General features: G+C 42.0%; 1 protein-coding gene across 1 annotated transcript in view; it reads left to right on the top strand.

Moving 5' to 3' along the window:
• The first annotated feature begins 1,204 nt into the window (after nucleotides 1-1,204).
• MFN1 (mitofusin 1) overlaps nucleotides 1,205-12,331 on the top strand; it is a 38,866-nt gene continuing 27,739 nt past the window's right edge. The window contains exons 1-5 of the mRNA XM_055568984.1: nucleotides 1,205-1,340; nucleotides 4,121-4,236; nucleotides 5,889-6,024; nucleotides 7,909-8,071; nucleotides 11,207-11,331. Coding sequence (XP_055424959.1) covers nucleotides 4,125-4,236; nucleotides 5,889-6,024; nucleotides 7,909-8,071; nucleotides 11,207-11,331 — 536 coding nt within the window. The 5' untranslated portion in view covers nucleotides 1,205-1,340; nucleotides 4,121-4,124. The remainder of the gene's footprint in view (nucleotides 1,341-4,120; nucleotides 4,237-5,888; nucleotides 6,025-7,908; nucleotides 8,072-11,206; nucleotides 11,332-12,331) is intronic.

Here is a 12,331-nt window from a genome sequence, read left to right as displayed (position 1 = left end):
GATGGGGAAACAATGGGGACTTTATTTTGGGGGCTCCAAAATCACTGCAGATGGTGACTGAAGCCATGAAATTAAGAGATGCTTACTCCTTGGAAGGAAAGTTATGACCAACACAGACAGCATATTAAAAAGCAGAGACATTACTTTGTCAACAAAAGTCCCTCTAGTCAAAGCTATGGTTTTTCCAGTAGTCATGTATGGATGTGAGAGTTGGACTATAAAGAAAGCTGACCGCAGAAGAATTGATGCTTTTGAACTGTGGTGTTGGAAAAGACTTTTGAGAGTCCCTTGTACCGCAAGGAGATCCAAGCAGTCCATCCTAAAGGAGATTAGTCCTGAGTGTTCATTGGAAGGACTGTTGTTGAAGCTGAAATTCCAAATCTTTGGCCACCTGATGTAAAGAGCTGACTCATTTGAAAAGACCCTGATGCTGGGAAAGATTGAGGGCATGAAGAGAAGGGGAGGACAGAAGATGAGATGGTTGGATGGCATCACCGACCCAGTGGACATAAGTTTGGGTAAACTTCGGGAGCCGGTGATGGACAGGCAGGCTGGGCGTTCTGCGGTCCATGTGGTCTCAAAGAGTCGGACACGACTGAACTGAATTGAGTCAAGGATTGGCTCCGTGATAAATAATACGCTTGCAAAGGCGGGAGACAGGTTGGATCCCTGGACCTGGAAGATCCCCTGGAGTAAGAAATGGCAACCTCGTCAGGTATTCTTCCCTGGAAAATTCTGTGCACAGAGGAGTCTGGAACGCTAGAGTCCATGGGGTCGCAAAGAGCTGGACACGCGAAGAGCTGGACACGAATAAGTGAGCGCGCGCGCGCGCGCGCGCACACACACACACACACACACACAGCTAAGGTAGTCTATAAGTCAAAAGGTTTTTCTTTATTGCTGATGGACGAGCAAGCAGGTTCCTTGTCTGGCACCCCAACCCAACCTCATCTGACCGCACCTCTCCTCCTTTTCGCTCTCCCTCACTACACCAACCGCTGGCAGCTAGCTACGCCGAGGCTGGGCAGAGCTTTGGAAATTTTGAAGGCAGACGGAGGCGAAGCAGAAGTTAGGGGAACTGAAATGCATTCTTGTAGCAGCATTCTCTGCCAACAAAAACTCTTTGCCCTCTACCCTTAAGAAATATGACGTTCGGCGAATACGCACTTCCGGTCATGGAGCCAAACAAAATCCGAGAGAGCAAGAGACCGGAAGTAGCCGCCCTCGTGCCTCTCCTCCCGCCCCCTCTTCGTTTTCCCAGCATCTTTTGGGAGAATGAGGTTGCTTGAGGGCTGTGGCTGAGGTGCGGTTACTGGGTGACAAGTCGGAGCCCGGACTGGGTGAGTGCCCGCTGTCTCGGCCGTGGATCGGTTCACTTTGTTCGGGTGACCTTCGTCCTGCCGGGGATAGGGGGCGGGGAGTCGTGCGCGGGGCTCTCTTTGAAGAGGCGTCGCCGCGGGTCTGCGGCAAAGGAGCGAGCTGGAGGGGTTGCGAGTGGGGCCGGCTCCCGGGTCGGGCCCGCAGAGCCCGCGAGGTCAGAGCCCAGGGAGTCGGGCGGCCGGGCCCGGGCAAGGGCTCGCGGGACGGGGGTGGGGTCTGGCCCCGAGCCCCGCAGGCGGGGCTCGCGCGCCTGGTGTGGAGGACGGGAAAGGCCTTTCTCCAAGGCAGGCGTTCACAACCGGTTGAACCGGGTGGTTATTCTCACCGTGCTTTCTCACGCAGCCCTTCGGTCAGTCATTTTCTGACCCCTTGGAAGTCTCAGCCTTCTTTATGGCTGCTCTGCTCCATTTTACAGACATGCACACAAGGATTAGACAGGTGTGTGATCGGTTTTGTTGGGTGCTTTTTATGAGAAGCTACCACAAAAAATTATTTTTCTTAAATTCCTTGAAGTTCTTGTTACTTTGGCTGGAAACGTTGATGCTCTTTATAAGGCTTGTCTCCTTATATGCTGCGATGAGAACTCCTGCTTTCTAAACGTTAGTATTTGCTCTTTTTAAAGCTTGCCTCCTTATTTGTTGCGACGAAAACTAATTTCTAAACGTTAGTATTGCGTCAAACGTTAATATGATGTTGAAGTTCTATTTACTCACTCTACCTATCTACCACCTATCTACCACCTAGAGGTCCAGATTGAGAAACAGTAACTTACTGTTGGTGAACTTGGCTTCATCTCACTCATCCTGTTCCCTGATGTAGTTAAGAGTCACATGCACTCTTACTATCATGAAAACAAATAACCCATTCAAAAAAATGGGCAAAAGACCTGAGTAGACATTTCTCCAAAGAGGACATACAGATGACCAACAGGCACATGAAAAGATGTTCAGCTTCAGTAGTTATTAGAGAAATGCAAATCAAAACTACAGTGAGATATCACCTTACAGCAGTTAGAATGGCTGTCATCAAAAAATCCAAAAACAACTGGAGAGGGTGTGGAGAGAAAAGAACCCTTCTGTATTGCTTCAGTCAGTCAGTTCAGTCACTTAGTCGTGTCCGACTCTTTGTGACCCCATGAATTGTAGCACGCCAGGCCTCCCTGTCCATCACCAGCTCCCGGAGTTCACTCAAACTCAAGTCCATCGAGTCAGTGATGCCATCCAGCCATCTCATCCTCTGTTGTCCCCTTCTCCTCCTGCCCCAATCCCTCCCAGCATCAGGGTCTTTTCCAGTGAGTCAACTCTTCGCATGAGGTGGCCAAAGTACTGGACTTTCAGCCTATATTGCTTATGGGAATGTAATAGTCATTATGGGAATCGATACAGTCACTATGGCAAACAGTATGGAGGTTCCTTAAAAAACTAAAAATAGAGCTACCATATGATCCAGCAATCCTACTCCTGGGCATAGATCTGTAAAAGAACATCCAAAAGGATACATGCACCCCAGTGTTCATTGCAACACTATGTACAATAGCCAAGACATGGAGGAAACCTAAATGTCTGTCAACAGAGGGCTGGATAAAAAAGATGCAGTACATATATTACAATGGAATATTACTCATGCATTAAAAAGAATGAAATAATACCATTTGCAGCAGCATGGATGGACCTAGAGAGTGTCATACTGAATAAAATGAGTCAGAGAAGGAGAAATATCCTATGACATCCCTTGTATGTGGAATCTGAAAAGAAATGATACAAATAAACTTACAAAACAGAAAAAGACTCATAGACTTAGAAAAGGAACTTATGGTGCCAGGGGAAGGGGTAGTTAGGGACTTTGAGAAGGTCTTGTACACACTGCTATATATAAAACGGATATCAATAAGGACTTTCTGTATAGCACATGGAACTCTGCTTCATGTTATATGCTAGCCTAGATGGGAGGAGGGTTTGGGGAAGAATGGTACATGTATATGTATGGCTTCCCAGGTGGTGCTAGTGGTAAAGAACCCACTTGCCAATGCAGGAGACACCGGTTCAATTCCTGGGTCGGAAAGATCCCCTGGAGGAGGGCATGGCAGTCCACTTCAGTATTCTTGTCTAGAGAATCCCATGGACAGAGCAGCTTGGCAGGCTATAGACCATGGGGTTGCAAAGAGTTGGACACGACTGAAGTGACTTAGCACACCTGTGTACGGCTGTGTACCTTCAAGGTTCACCTGAAACTGCCACAGCATTGTTAACTGACTATACCCCAGTACAAAATACAAAGTTTAAAGTTTGGGGGGAAAAATAGAGTCACATGCACTCAGAATTTGGCTAGTTTTCATCAGCAGCAAAGGGAACTAAAGTAGAAATTGCAGTCAAATTTTGGGCAATAGACTTCACATATTTTAGTGGAATATTGCCCAAAAGTAGTCTTTAATTGTCTGAGTAAATCACTTCTCTCCCAAAAACAGCTACGTAAGAATATTTAGGGGGACTTCCCTGGTGGTACAATGGCTAAGACTCCACACTCCCAGTGCAGAGTTTGATCCCTGGTCAGGGAACTAGATCCCACATGCCACCATTAAGAGCTTGAATGCTGCAGCTGAAGAGCCCACAAACTAGAACTGAGACCCAGCAGAGCCAAATAAATATTTTGGAAGTTTGTTTCATTGGGGAGTCAGTGTTGCTGAAAAGTGTCATTAACTCACCTGTCTTTAATTCTTACTTTTCTTACTTTTTATTTTCAGCATAATGGCAGAAACTGCTTCTCCACTGAAGCACTTCGTGCTGGCTAAGAAGACAATTACAGCAATCTTCGACCAGTTACTGGAGTTTGTTACTGAAGGATCACATTTTGTTGAAGGTTAATTTCTCTAAGTTTTTAAAATAATTACTTTGGAAATATATAAAGATCCTTTATTCTTTCAACCTTGGATACAGAACACATACAGAGCATTGTACTATATGAGATACCATAACAAAACCCATTTCTGCTGACCAAAGGAGGAAGATTGAATTATATTAATAGCAACTAAGAAAGAAGTGTATGTGTGAGGTCCTGTTCTAAGCACTTAATAATAGCTCATTTAATACTCAAATCAACACTGAGGCAGATTGTAATCACACTCATTTTAAAGATAAAGGACCTAAGGCACAGAAAAGGTAAGCAGCTTACCAAAGATCACACAGCTTGTAAATGCCCGGACTAAAAAGTCAAGCAGCCTACATTTAGCCATTATACTTATCTCCCTGTCAACTCAAAAGTTAAGTCAACATCTCAGATCTATTTTAGTGAAAAGTGAGACAGGAAAGCTGTGACAAACCTAGACATTGTATTAAAGGCAAAGACATCACTTCGCCAACAAAGGTCCGTATAGTCAAAGCTATGGCTTTCCAGTAGTCAAGTATGGATGTGAAAGTTGGACCATAAAGCCTGCGCACCAAAGAATTGATACTTTTGAACTGTGGTGCTGGAAAAGACTCTTGAGAGTCCCTTGGAGAGCAAGGAGATCAAACCAGTCAGCCCTAAAGGAAATCAACCCTGAATAGTCATTGGAAGGACTGATGCTGAAGCTGAAACTCTTAATACTTTGGCCACCTGATGCAAAGAGCCAGCTCAGTGGAGTTGGCTGAAGCTTCAATACTTTGGTCACCTGATGCTGGGAAAGATTGAAGGCAAAATGAGAAGAGGGTGGCAGAGGATGAGATGGTTAGATAGCATCACCGACTCAATGGACATGAATTTGAGCAAACTGGGAGTTAGTGAAGGACAGGGAAGCCTGGCATGCTGTGGTCCATGGCGTCACAAAGAGTCAGACAGAGCTTAGTGACTGAACAACAACCATTACCTATTCAAACCTCACTCTTAACATGTGAATCCCTCTTCTCAGTTCAAGATTTGAAGCTCCTGTCAGAATGAAATTATAATTGGTGGATATTAGGTTCTAGTTACTCTGTTCAGAAATGCATTTTGGTCTTAGGTGGGTACTTTGTATTGATGAATAATAAATACCCTTTTGGGTCTTCCCTGGTAATCCACTGGCTAAGACTGTCCCAATGCAGGGGACCTGGGTTCAAATCCTGGTCAGGGAACTAGATCCTACATGCTGCAACTAAGACACGGCACAACCAAATAAACATTTAAAAAATAAATACTCTTTTGACTGGACCTCTGTAATTTTTAATAATTTTGTAATTCTGAGCAGTATTCTTAATGACCCATTGCAACAAGGCATTCACCTTTTACCAAATTTTCAGATACCATGCTATTTTTATTTTCAAATGTCATGTTAATATAGAACAAAACCAAAATGTATGTACATCTTAAGTATTCTGTTTTATAATTATTGGAGTGGGTTACCATTTCCTTCTCCAGGGATCTTTCCAACCCAGGAATCAAACTCAGGTCTCCTACACTGAAGGCAGAGTCTTTACTGACTGAGCTACAAGGGAAGCCCTATAATTAACTTAATATTCATCTATATTATTTTGTCTAATACCATTTTAATTTTACAGCAACATATAAGAATCCAGAACTTGACCGAGTAGCTACGGAGGATGATCTGATAGAAATACAGAGGTATAAAAACAAGCTTTCCATCATTGGTGAGGTGCTGTCTCGGAGACACATGAAAGTAGCATTTTTTGGCAGGTAACTCTTGACTATTCTTCTCAAGGATAGTTTTCAGCTTGATCATATCTGCAGCTTTGTTTTTGATGTTTCAGCAAGGGTATTCCTTCTCCTTTTTACAGCAGTTTCTGCTCATATTAAATGTTAAAGCTATTAGCATGTAAAAGAATTTGTTCATTTTAGTTCCTGATATAAAAAAAGCTTTATGGTATAAAAAAAAGAAAGTCGTTTCTTTTTTAAGGGTGCCCATCTCTAAGAATTGGCTTCTTAGCCAATTATAAGAATAGAAAAACAGATAAGTATCATTTGTGACTTACTCTTTTAAGTTTCTGTTGATTATCAGGTGTGTCTTCCAAAAAGATTTTCAACTCCATGATTCCCAGAGGAAGAAGAAGACATACCATTCCTTAAAGAAATTCTGGAGTGAAAAGAGTGATTTCTGCCACAGCTCATACATTAATTTAGGGACCATTTGTTAACTGTCTATGTCCCAATCACTCTGTTGGACACTAGAGATACAAAGACAAATGACAAGGCCCATACTTGGTTGTTCAGATATCATGTGTTGTGTATCAGTAGAGGCATTTATTTACTCATTAAGCTAACCTTGTAGAGGGCTTTAGCGCTTGGTGGTAGCCTATGCATAGAATTCTCTGTGTCTTGTTCAGTGTCTGACTCCTTTGCATTCTTTAAGTCTCATTCTAAATGTTACTATAGAAACCTTTCCAGACCAAGCTATCTAAGGTATTCCTTTTCAGTTATTCTCTACTAAACCACCTTGTTTATGTCCTTGAAAACTTTTCTTCAGGCTCCGTTTCTGTTTGTCTTTTGTTTTATGTTATTTGGTTTACCCGCTTGACCTTATGCAGAGTCTAGTATGAAGTAAAGAGAAGGCAATGACATCCCACTCCAGAACTCTTGCCTGGAAAATCCCATGGACGGAGGAGCCTGGTGGGCTGCAGTCCATGGGGTCGCTAAGAGTCAGACACGACTGAGTGACTTCACTTTCACTTTTCACTTTCATGCATTGGAGAAGGAAATGGCAACCCACTCCAGTGTTCTTGCCTGGAGAATTCCAGGGACGGTGGAGCCTGGTGGGCTGCCGTCTATGGGGTCGCAGAGAGTCGGACACGACTGAAGCTATGCAGCAGCAGCAGCAGTATGAAGTAAGTCCATGAAAGAGACCCTACCTCAGGTTAGGGTGGAGTAGGAGTCAGAGTAGGAGAAGGCAATGGCACCGCACTCCAGTACTCTTGCCTGGAAAATCCCATGGACGGAGGAGCCTGGTAGGCTGCAGTCCATGGGGTCGCTAAGAGTCGGACACGACTGAGCGACTTCACTTTCACTTTTCACTTTCATGCATTGGAGAAGGAAATGGCAACCCACTCCAGTGTTCTTGCCTGGAGAATCCCAGGGACAGAGGAACCTGGTGGGCTGCCGTCTCTGGGGTCGCACAGAGTCAGACACGACTGAAGTGACTTAGCAGCAGCAGCAGGAGTCAGAGTAGGAGGGAAGAGGCTTGTTGGGGAAGTGATGACTCAGTTGTCCTACTTGAGAAGAAGAAATAGGAATGGGTTTTGCATGTGAAGAAGGTCCAGCCCAGATTTAAGAAGACGGGACCTTAGACGACACCTTGTGGTGGGAATCAAAAAGGCAAGAAAGATAAAAAGGGTAAGGGAGGATCTCTTTATGGGAAAGGTAGGATTTGTTTTCCTCCATTTTATTTTTCTGAAATGTACCTTGCTAATAGTTATGTAAATCAAGTTGTTAACTTTTTCATAAAAAATGGAATCTGGTGAAATTTTTGTACAAAATTGCATTCTAAAAAAGTTGGCCTTTGACCCAGTGAAAGAACAAAATTTTTATCATTATGTGTTGTCATGATTTTGTGCATTCATTCTTCAGGACAAGCAGTGGGAAGAGCTCTGTTATCAATGCCATGTTGTGGGATAAAGTCCTCCCTAGTGGGATTGGCCATACAACCAATTGCTTCCTGAGTGTTGAAGGAACCGATGGAGATAAAGCCTATCTCATGACAGAAGGGTCAGATGAAAAAAGGAGCGTGAAGGTATACCGTTTGACCTTTAGTAGCATAATGCACCTGAAATAATGTCCTTAACTTGTTCTTTTGGAAAGCTCTTTACAAGATGTCTGCATTGCTAGAGATGGAAGAACCATTAGTATTTCTCTTCATAGCTTTTAGAACCATCAGTAATATTTTGGATTTTCTAAAGTACTTTTGCTTCAGAGCTAAATTCTTGGAGGAATAAAACCTGTCTTTAACTTAAAATGAAGATAAATTAGAATTAAAAGTTTATAAAAATTTTAAAGTACTGTTCCCAGTGAAAAGAAAATTACTGAGGTGTGTCATCACTGTTTAATCACAAATCTTGTCTTTCTAAACAAAAGTTTGTTTAAAAAATTGGGCTCTGGAATCTGTTTTTGACCCGCATCTGTGCCTTTAGAAACTGTTTTTGCCTTCAGAATATTTGGTAAGCTAATTCATGTCTAAAGGCTATACTTAATCAGATAAAGGCCAGTGGTAGTTCCCTGCTGCTGCAGCTGCTAAGTCACTTCAGTCATGTCTGACTCTGTGCAACTCCATAGACGGAGCCCACCAAGGCTCTGCCGTCCCTGGGATTCTCCAGGCAAGAACACTGGAGTGGGTTGCCATTTCCTTCTCCAGTGCGTTAAAGTGAAAAGTGAAAGTGAAGTCGCTCAGTTGTGTCCAACTCTTAGCGACCCCATGGACTGCAGCCTACCAGGCTCCTCCGTCCATGGGATTTTCCAGGCAAGAGTACTGGAGTGCGGTGCCATTGCCTTCTCCGGTAGTTCCCTACCTTGTATAAATTTCTTAAGGAATTCAGTGGCACTAGGTTTTTTCAGCCAAACCAAAAGAAAAAACAATTAGGATGCAAGGTGTTTGCTTTGGTATGAAAGCAAGTGGAAAAGGCACTGCTTCTCATTATATTCACTTCAATCATAAGAGCTTTCCCACAAATACAGAAGTTCAGTATGTGAAGATCCATGCCATTTTAGTTTTGACTAAACTGTAGGTGAATTCATAGGTCTAGTCATCCTCCTGTGAATTTGCTGTTTGATCACAGCAGGTAACTCAATCGGCCTAATACCCTTCAGTATTTATTTATGAACAATAAATGAGATGATATTTATAAAAATGTTCAAAACTTTTAAGCCATACAGAGGAGTCACAAGTTTTTAATTCTGTCAGAAAGTTTATAAAAGCAAGCAAAAAACCACTACCTATCATTGTCACTGTGGAAATTCACTTCAACCCTGATCAGGACTACTGTGGCCATTTGATAATAGGTGTTTCCCTTTTAAAGTTTCATTTAAATTGCAAAAGAATCATAGAGGTATGTGTGCTGATGCCCTTTCCTTGATTATTAATCTTGTCTTAAGCCCTTTGAACTTAATTTGTATGTTTAATTTAACACGTATATGAAAGATAATAAACAAATGTATATCAGAAGTCATCTTGAGTAGAAATATTTTAGAGAGCTTAAACGGAAAGGCCATCAGTCAGTTCAGTTCAATTGCTCAGTCGTGTCCGACTCTTTGTTACCCCCTGGACTGCAGCACACCAGGCTTCCATCTCCAGCTCCCAGAGTTTACTCAAACTCATGTCCATTGAGTCGGTGATGCCATCCAACCATCTCATTCTCTGTTGTCCCCTTCTCCTCCTGCCTTCAATCTTTCCCAGCATCAGGGTCTTTTCAAATGAGTCTGTTCTTCCCATCAGGTGGCCAAAGTATTGGAGTTTCAGCTTCAGCATCAGTCCTTCCAAAGAATATTCAGGACTGATTTCCTTTAGGATGGACTGCTTGGATTTCCTTGCAGTACAAGGGACTCTCAAAAGTCTTCTCCAGCACCACAGTTCAAAAGCATCAATTCTTCTGCAGTCAGCTTTCTTTACAGTCCAACTCTTAACATCCATACATGACTACTGGAAAAACCATAGCTTTGACTAGACAGACCTTTGTTGGCAAAGTAATGTCTCTGCTTTTTAATATGCTGTCTAGGTTGGTGATAGCTTTTCTTCCAAGGAGCAAATGTCTTAATTTCATGGCTGCAGTCACCATCTGCAGTGATTTTGGAGCCCCCCAAAATAACTTCCCTAGTGGACTTCCCTGGTGTCTCAGACGGTAAATTATCTGCCTACAATGCCAGAGACCCAGGTCAATCCCTTGGTCAGGAAGATCTCCCGGGGAAGGAAATGGCAATCCACTCCAGTATTCTTGCCTGGAAAAGCCCATGGACGGAGGAGCCTGGTAGGGCTACAGTCCATGGAAAGAATCGGACATGACTGAGTGACTTCACTTTCCTTTCCTTTTCCATAAATAAAGTCTGTCACTGTTTCCACTGTTTCCCCATCTATTTGCTATGAAGTGATGGGACCAGATGCCATGATCTTAGTTTTCTGAATGTTGAGCTTTAAGCCAACTTTTTCACTCTCCTCTTTCACTTTCATCACAAGGCTCTTTAGTTCTTCTTCACTTTCTGCCATAAGGGTGGTGTCATCTGCATACCTGAGGTTATTGATACTTCTCCTGGCAATCTTGATTCCAGCTTGTGCCTCATTCAGCCCAGCGAATGGGCATAGTCATTAACTTTAAAGCATGCTTGTGTGAATACTGCCTAGTGACATTCCTTTACCCGCCCCTGCATTAGTAAGCAATAAATTCACTTTAGAAGAGTCAGGAAATACAATTAGAAAAAAATAAAAGAAACTTCACAACTCACACACTTCCAAAATCAGTGGAAATACTTTGGTATAGAGTTAAATTGGTGTTTCTCTGTATTTTTAAAAGAAAATGGTATATGCTATTTTGTGATTTGCTTTTTTCCCCTTAATATATTGTAGATTTTTTTTTCATACATACAGTATAATCAGGTTCAGGTGTTGCATAGGATGCCATTTGTTGGGGCATTTAGAATGTTTCCAGCCCACATTGGCACGATGGTATGAGTCACCTGTTTTCATGGCTGTTATTTTTTTCGTACTTGGTAATTTTAAACCTCAGGTTTTTCAAGATTTCCCCAGATGGTTTTATTTCAAATTATATAAAGTACTGCTTTTTCTACATGTTTTGCAAAAATAAGCTTAGCAAGTCCTAATATTTAACATTTTTCTTGAATTTTGTTACAAGTAGTTTTGTTTTTTCTTCCCTTCCCTCTTTAGACAGTTAATCAGCTGGCCCACGCCCTTCATATGGACAAAGACTTGAAAGCTGGGTGTCTTGTGCATGTGTTTTGGCCAAAGGCAAAATGTGCCCTCTTGAGAGATGACCTGGTTTTAGTAGACAGGTAAAATTACATATGAAATGTTTTCTCGTTGTAAAAGTTTTGTTTAATAGAAATGCTGCTTGTGTGTAGAATGCAGTACATAAAAATTTTAAATGTTCTATTGCTGCTTTTTTCTGCTTTGCTAGATTTTAACAGAACATTTAAGGTATTATTTTTTGTTTTGTTTCTTAATGGTTACATGAAAGTGCTGATTTATCAGTATGATTCTAGTACAGGAAATTTCAAGAACTGACCGCTTTTTTCGCTAGATTGACTTTGTGGTTTGGATAGTGGGCTGGGCCTTAGAGACTGTCTGATTCTAGATATGTTGATTGTTGTGGTTTAGTCGCTGAGTAGTGTCTGACTCTTGACTCCATGGACTGTAGCCTACCAGGCTCCTCTGTCCATGGGATATCCCAGGCAAAAATGCTGTAGCGAGTTGCAATTTCCTTCTTTGGGGGATCTTCTTGACCCAGGGATCAAACCTACATCCATGGGAGCCCAGATATCTTTGATAGATAACTCTAACCAGTTACTGTTTTTAATCAGTAGTCATTCTTGAGACCTAGTTTCCCAAAATAACTGCTGGACAGTTCATATGGCTTTTCTTTGTTCAAGAATTAATCAAATGCTTTTGTAATTTATTTCTAGCTCTTCTGATTAACCTGCATTTAGTATGTTCTTTAAAAATCATCCTGCTACATTGGTGCTTAATAAAATGGTAATGCATGTCCCTTTAGCAGAGTCCTTAACAAAAAAAAAGTAGTTAAATGATTTTTTTTCAATTGTTGTATGCTCTTTTAAGTTACAATTTCAGTGTTTTATGGAAATTTTTTTTTTTTTTTTGATGAGGGCCTTCCCTTGAGAGAAAAGGTACTTGGGAAATAAAAACATTGGGTTTATTTTTTTATGTTTTGAATTTTTAAAATAATTAATTTTTGGCCATACCATGCGGCATATGGCATCTTAGTGCCTCAACCAGGGATTGAACTTGCGCCCCCTAACCATTGAACTGCCAGAG

Source organism: Bubalus kerabau, chromosome 2 (genome assembly GCF_029407905.1).
Source record: "Bubalus kerabau isolate K-KA32 ecotype Philippines breed swamp buffalo chromosome 2, PCC_UOA_SB_1v2, whole genome shotgun sequence".
NCBI classification, from domain to species: domain Eukaryota; kingdom Metazoa; phylum Chordata; class Mammalia; order Artiodactyla; family Bovidae; genus Bubalus; species Bubalus kerabau.
This window is presented reverse-complemented; position numbering and strand designations above follow the sequence as displayed.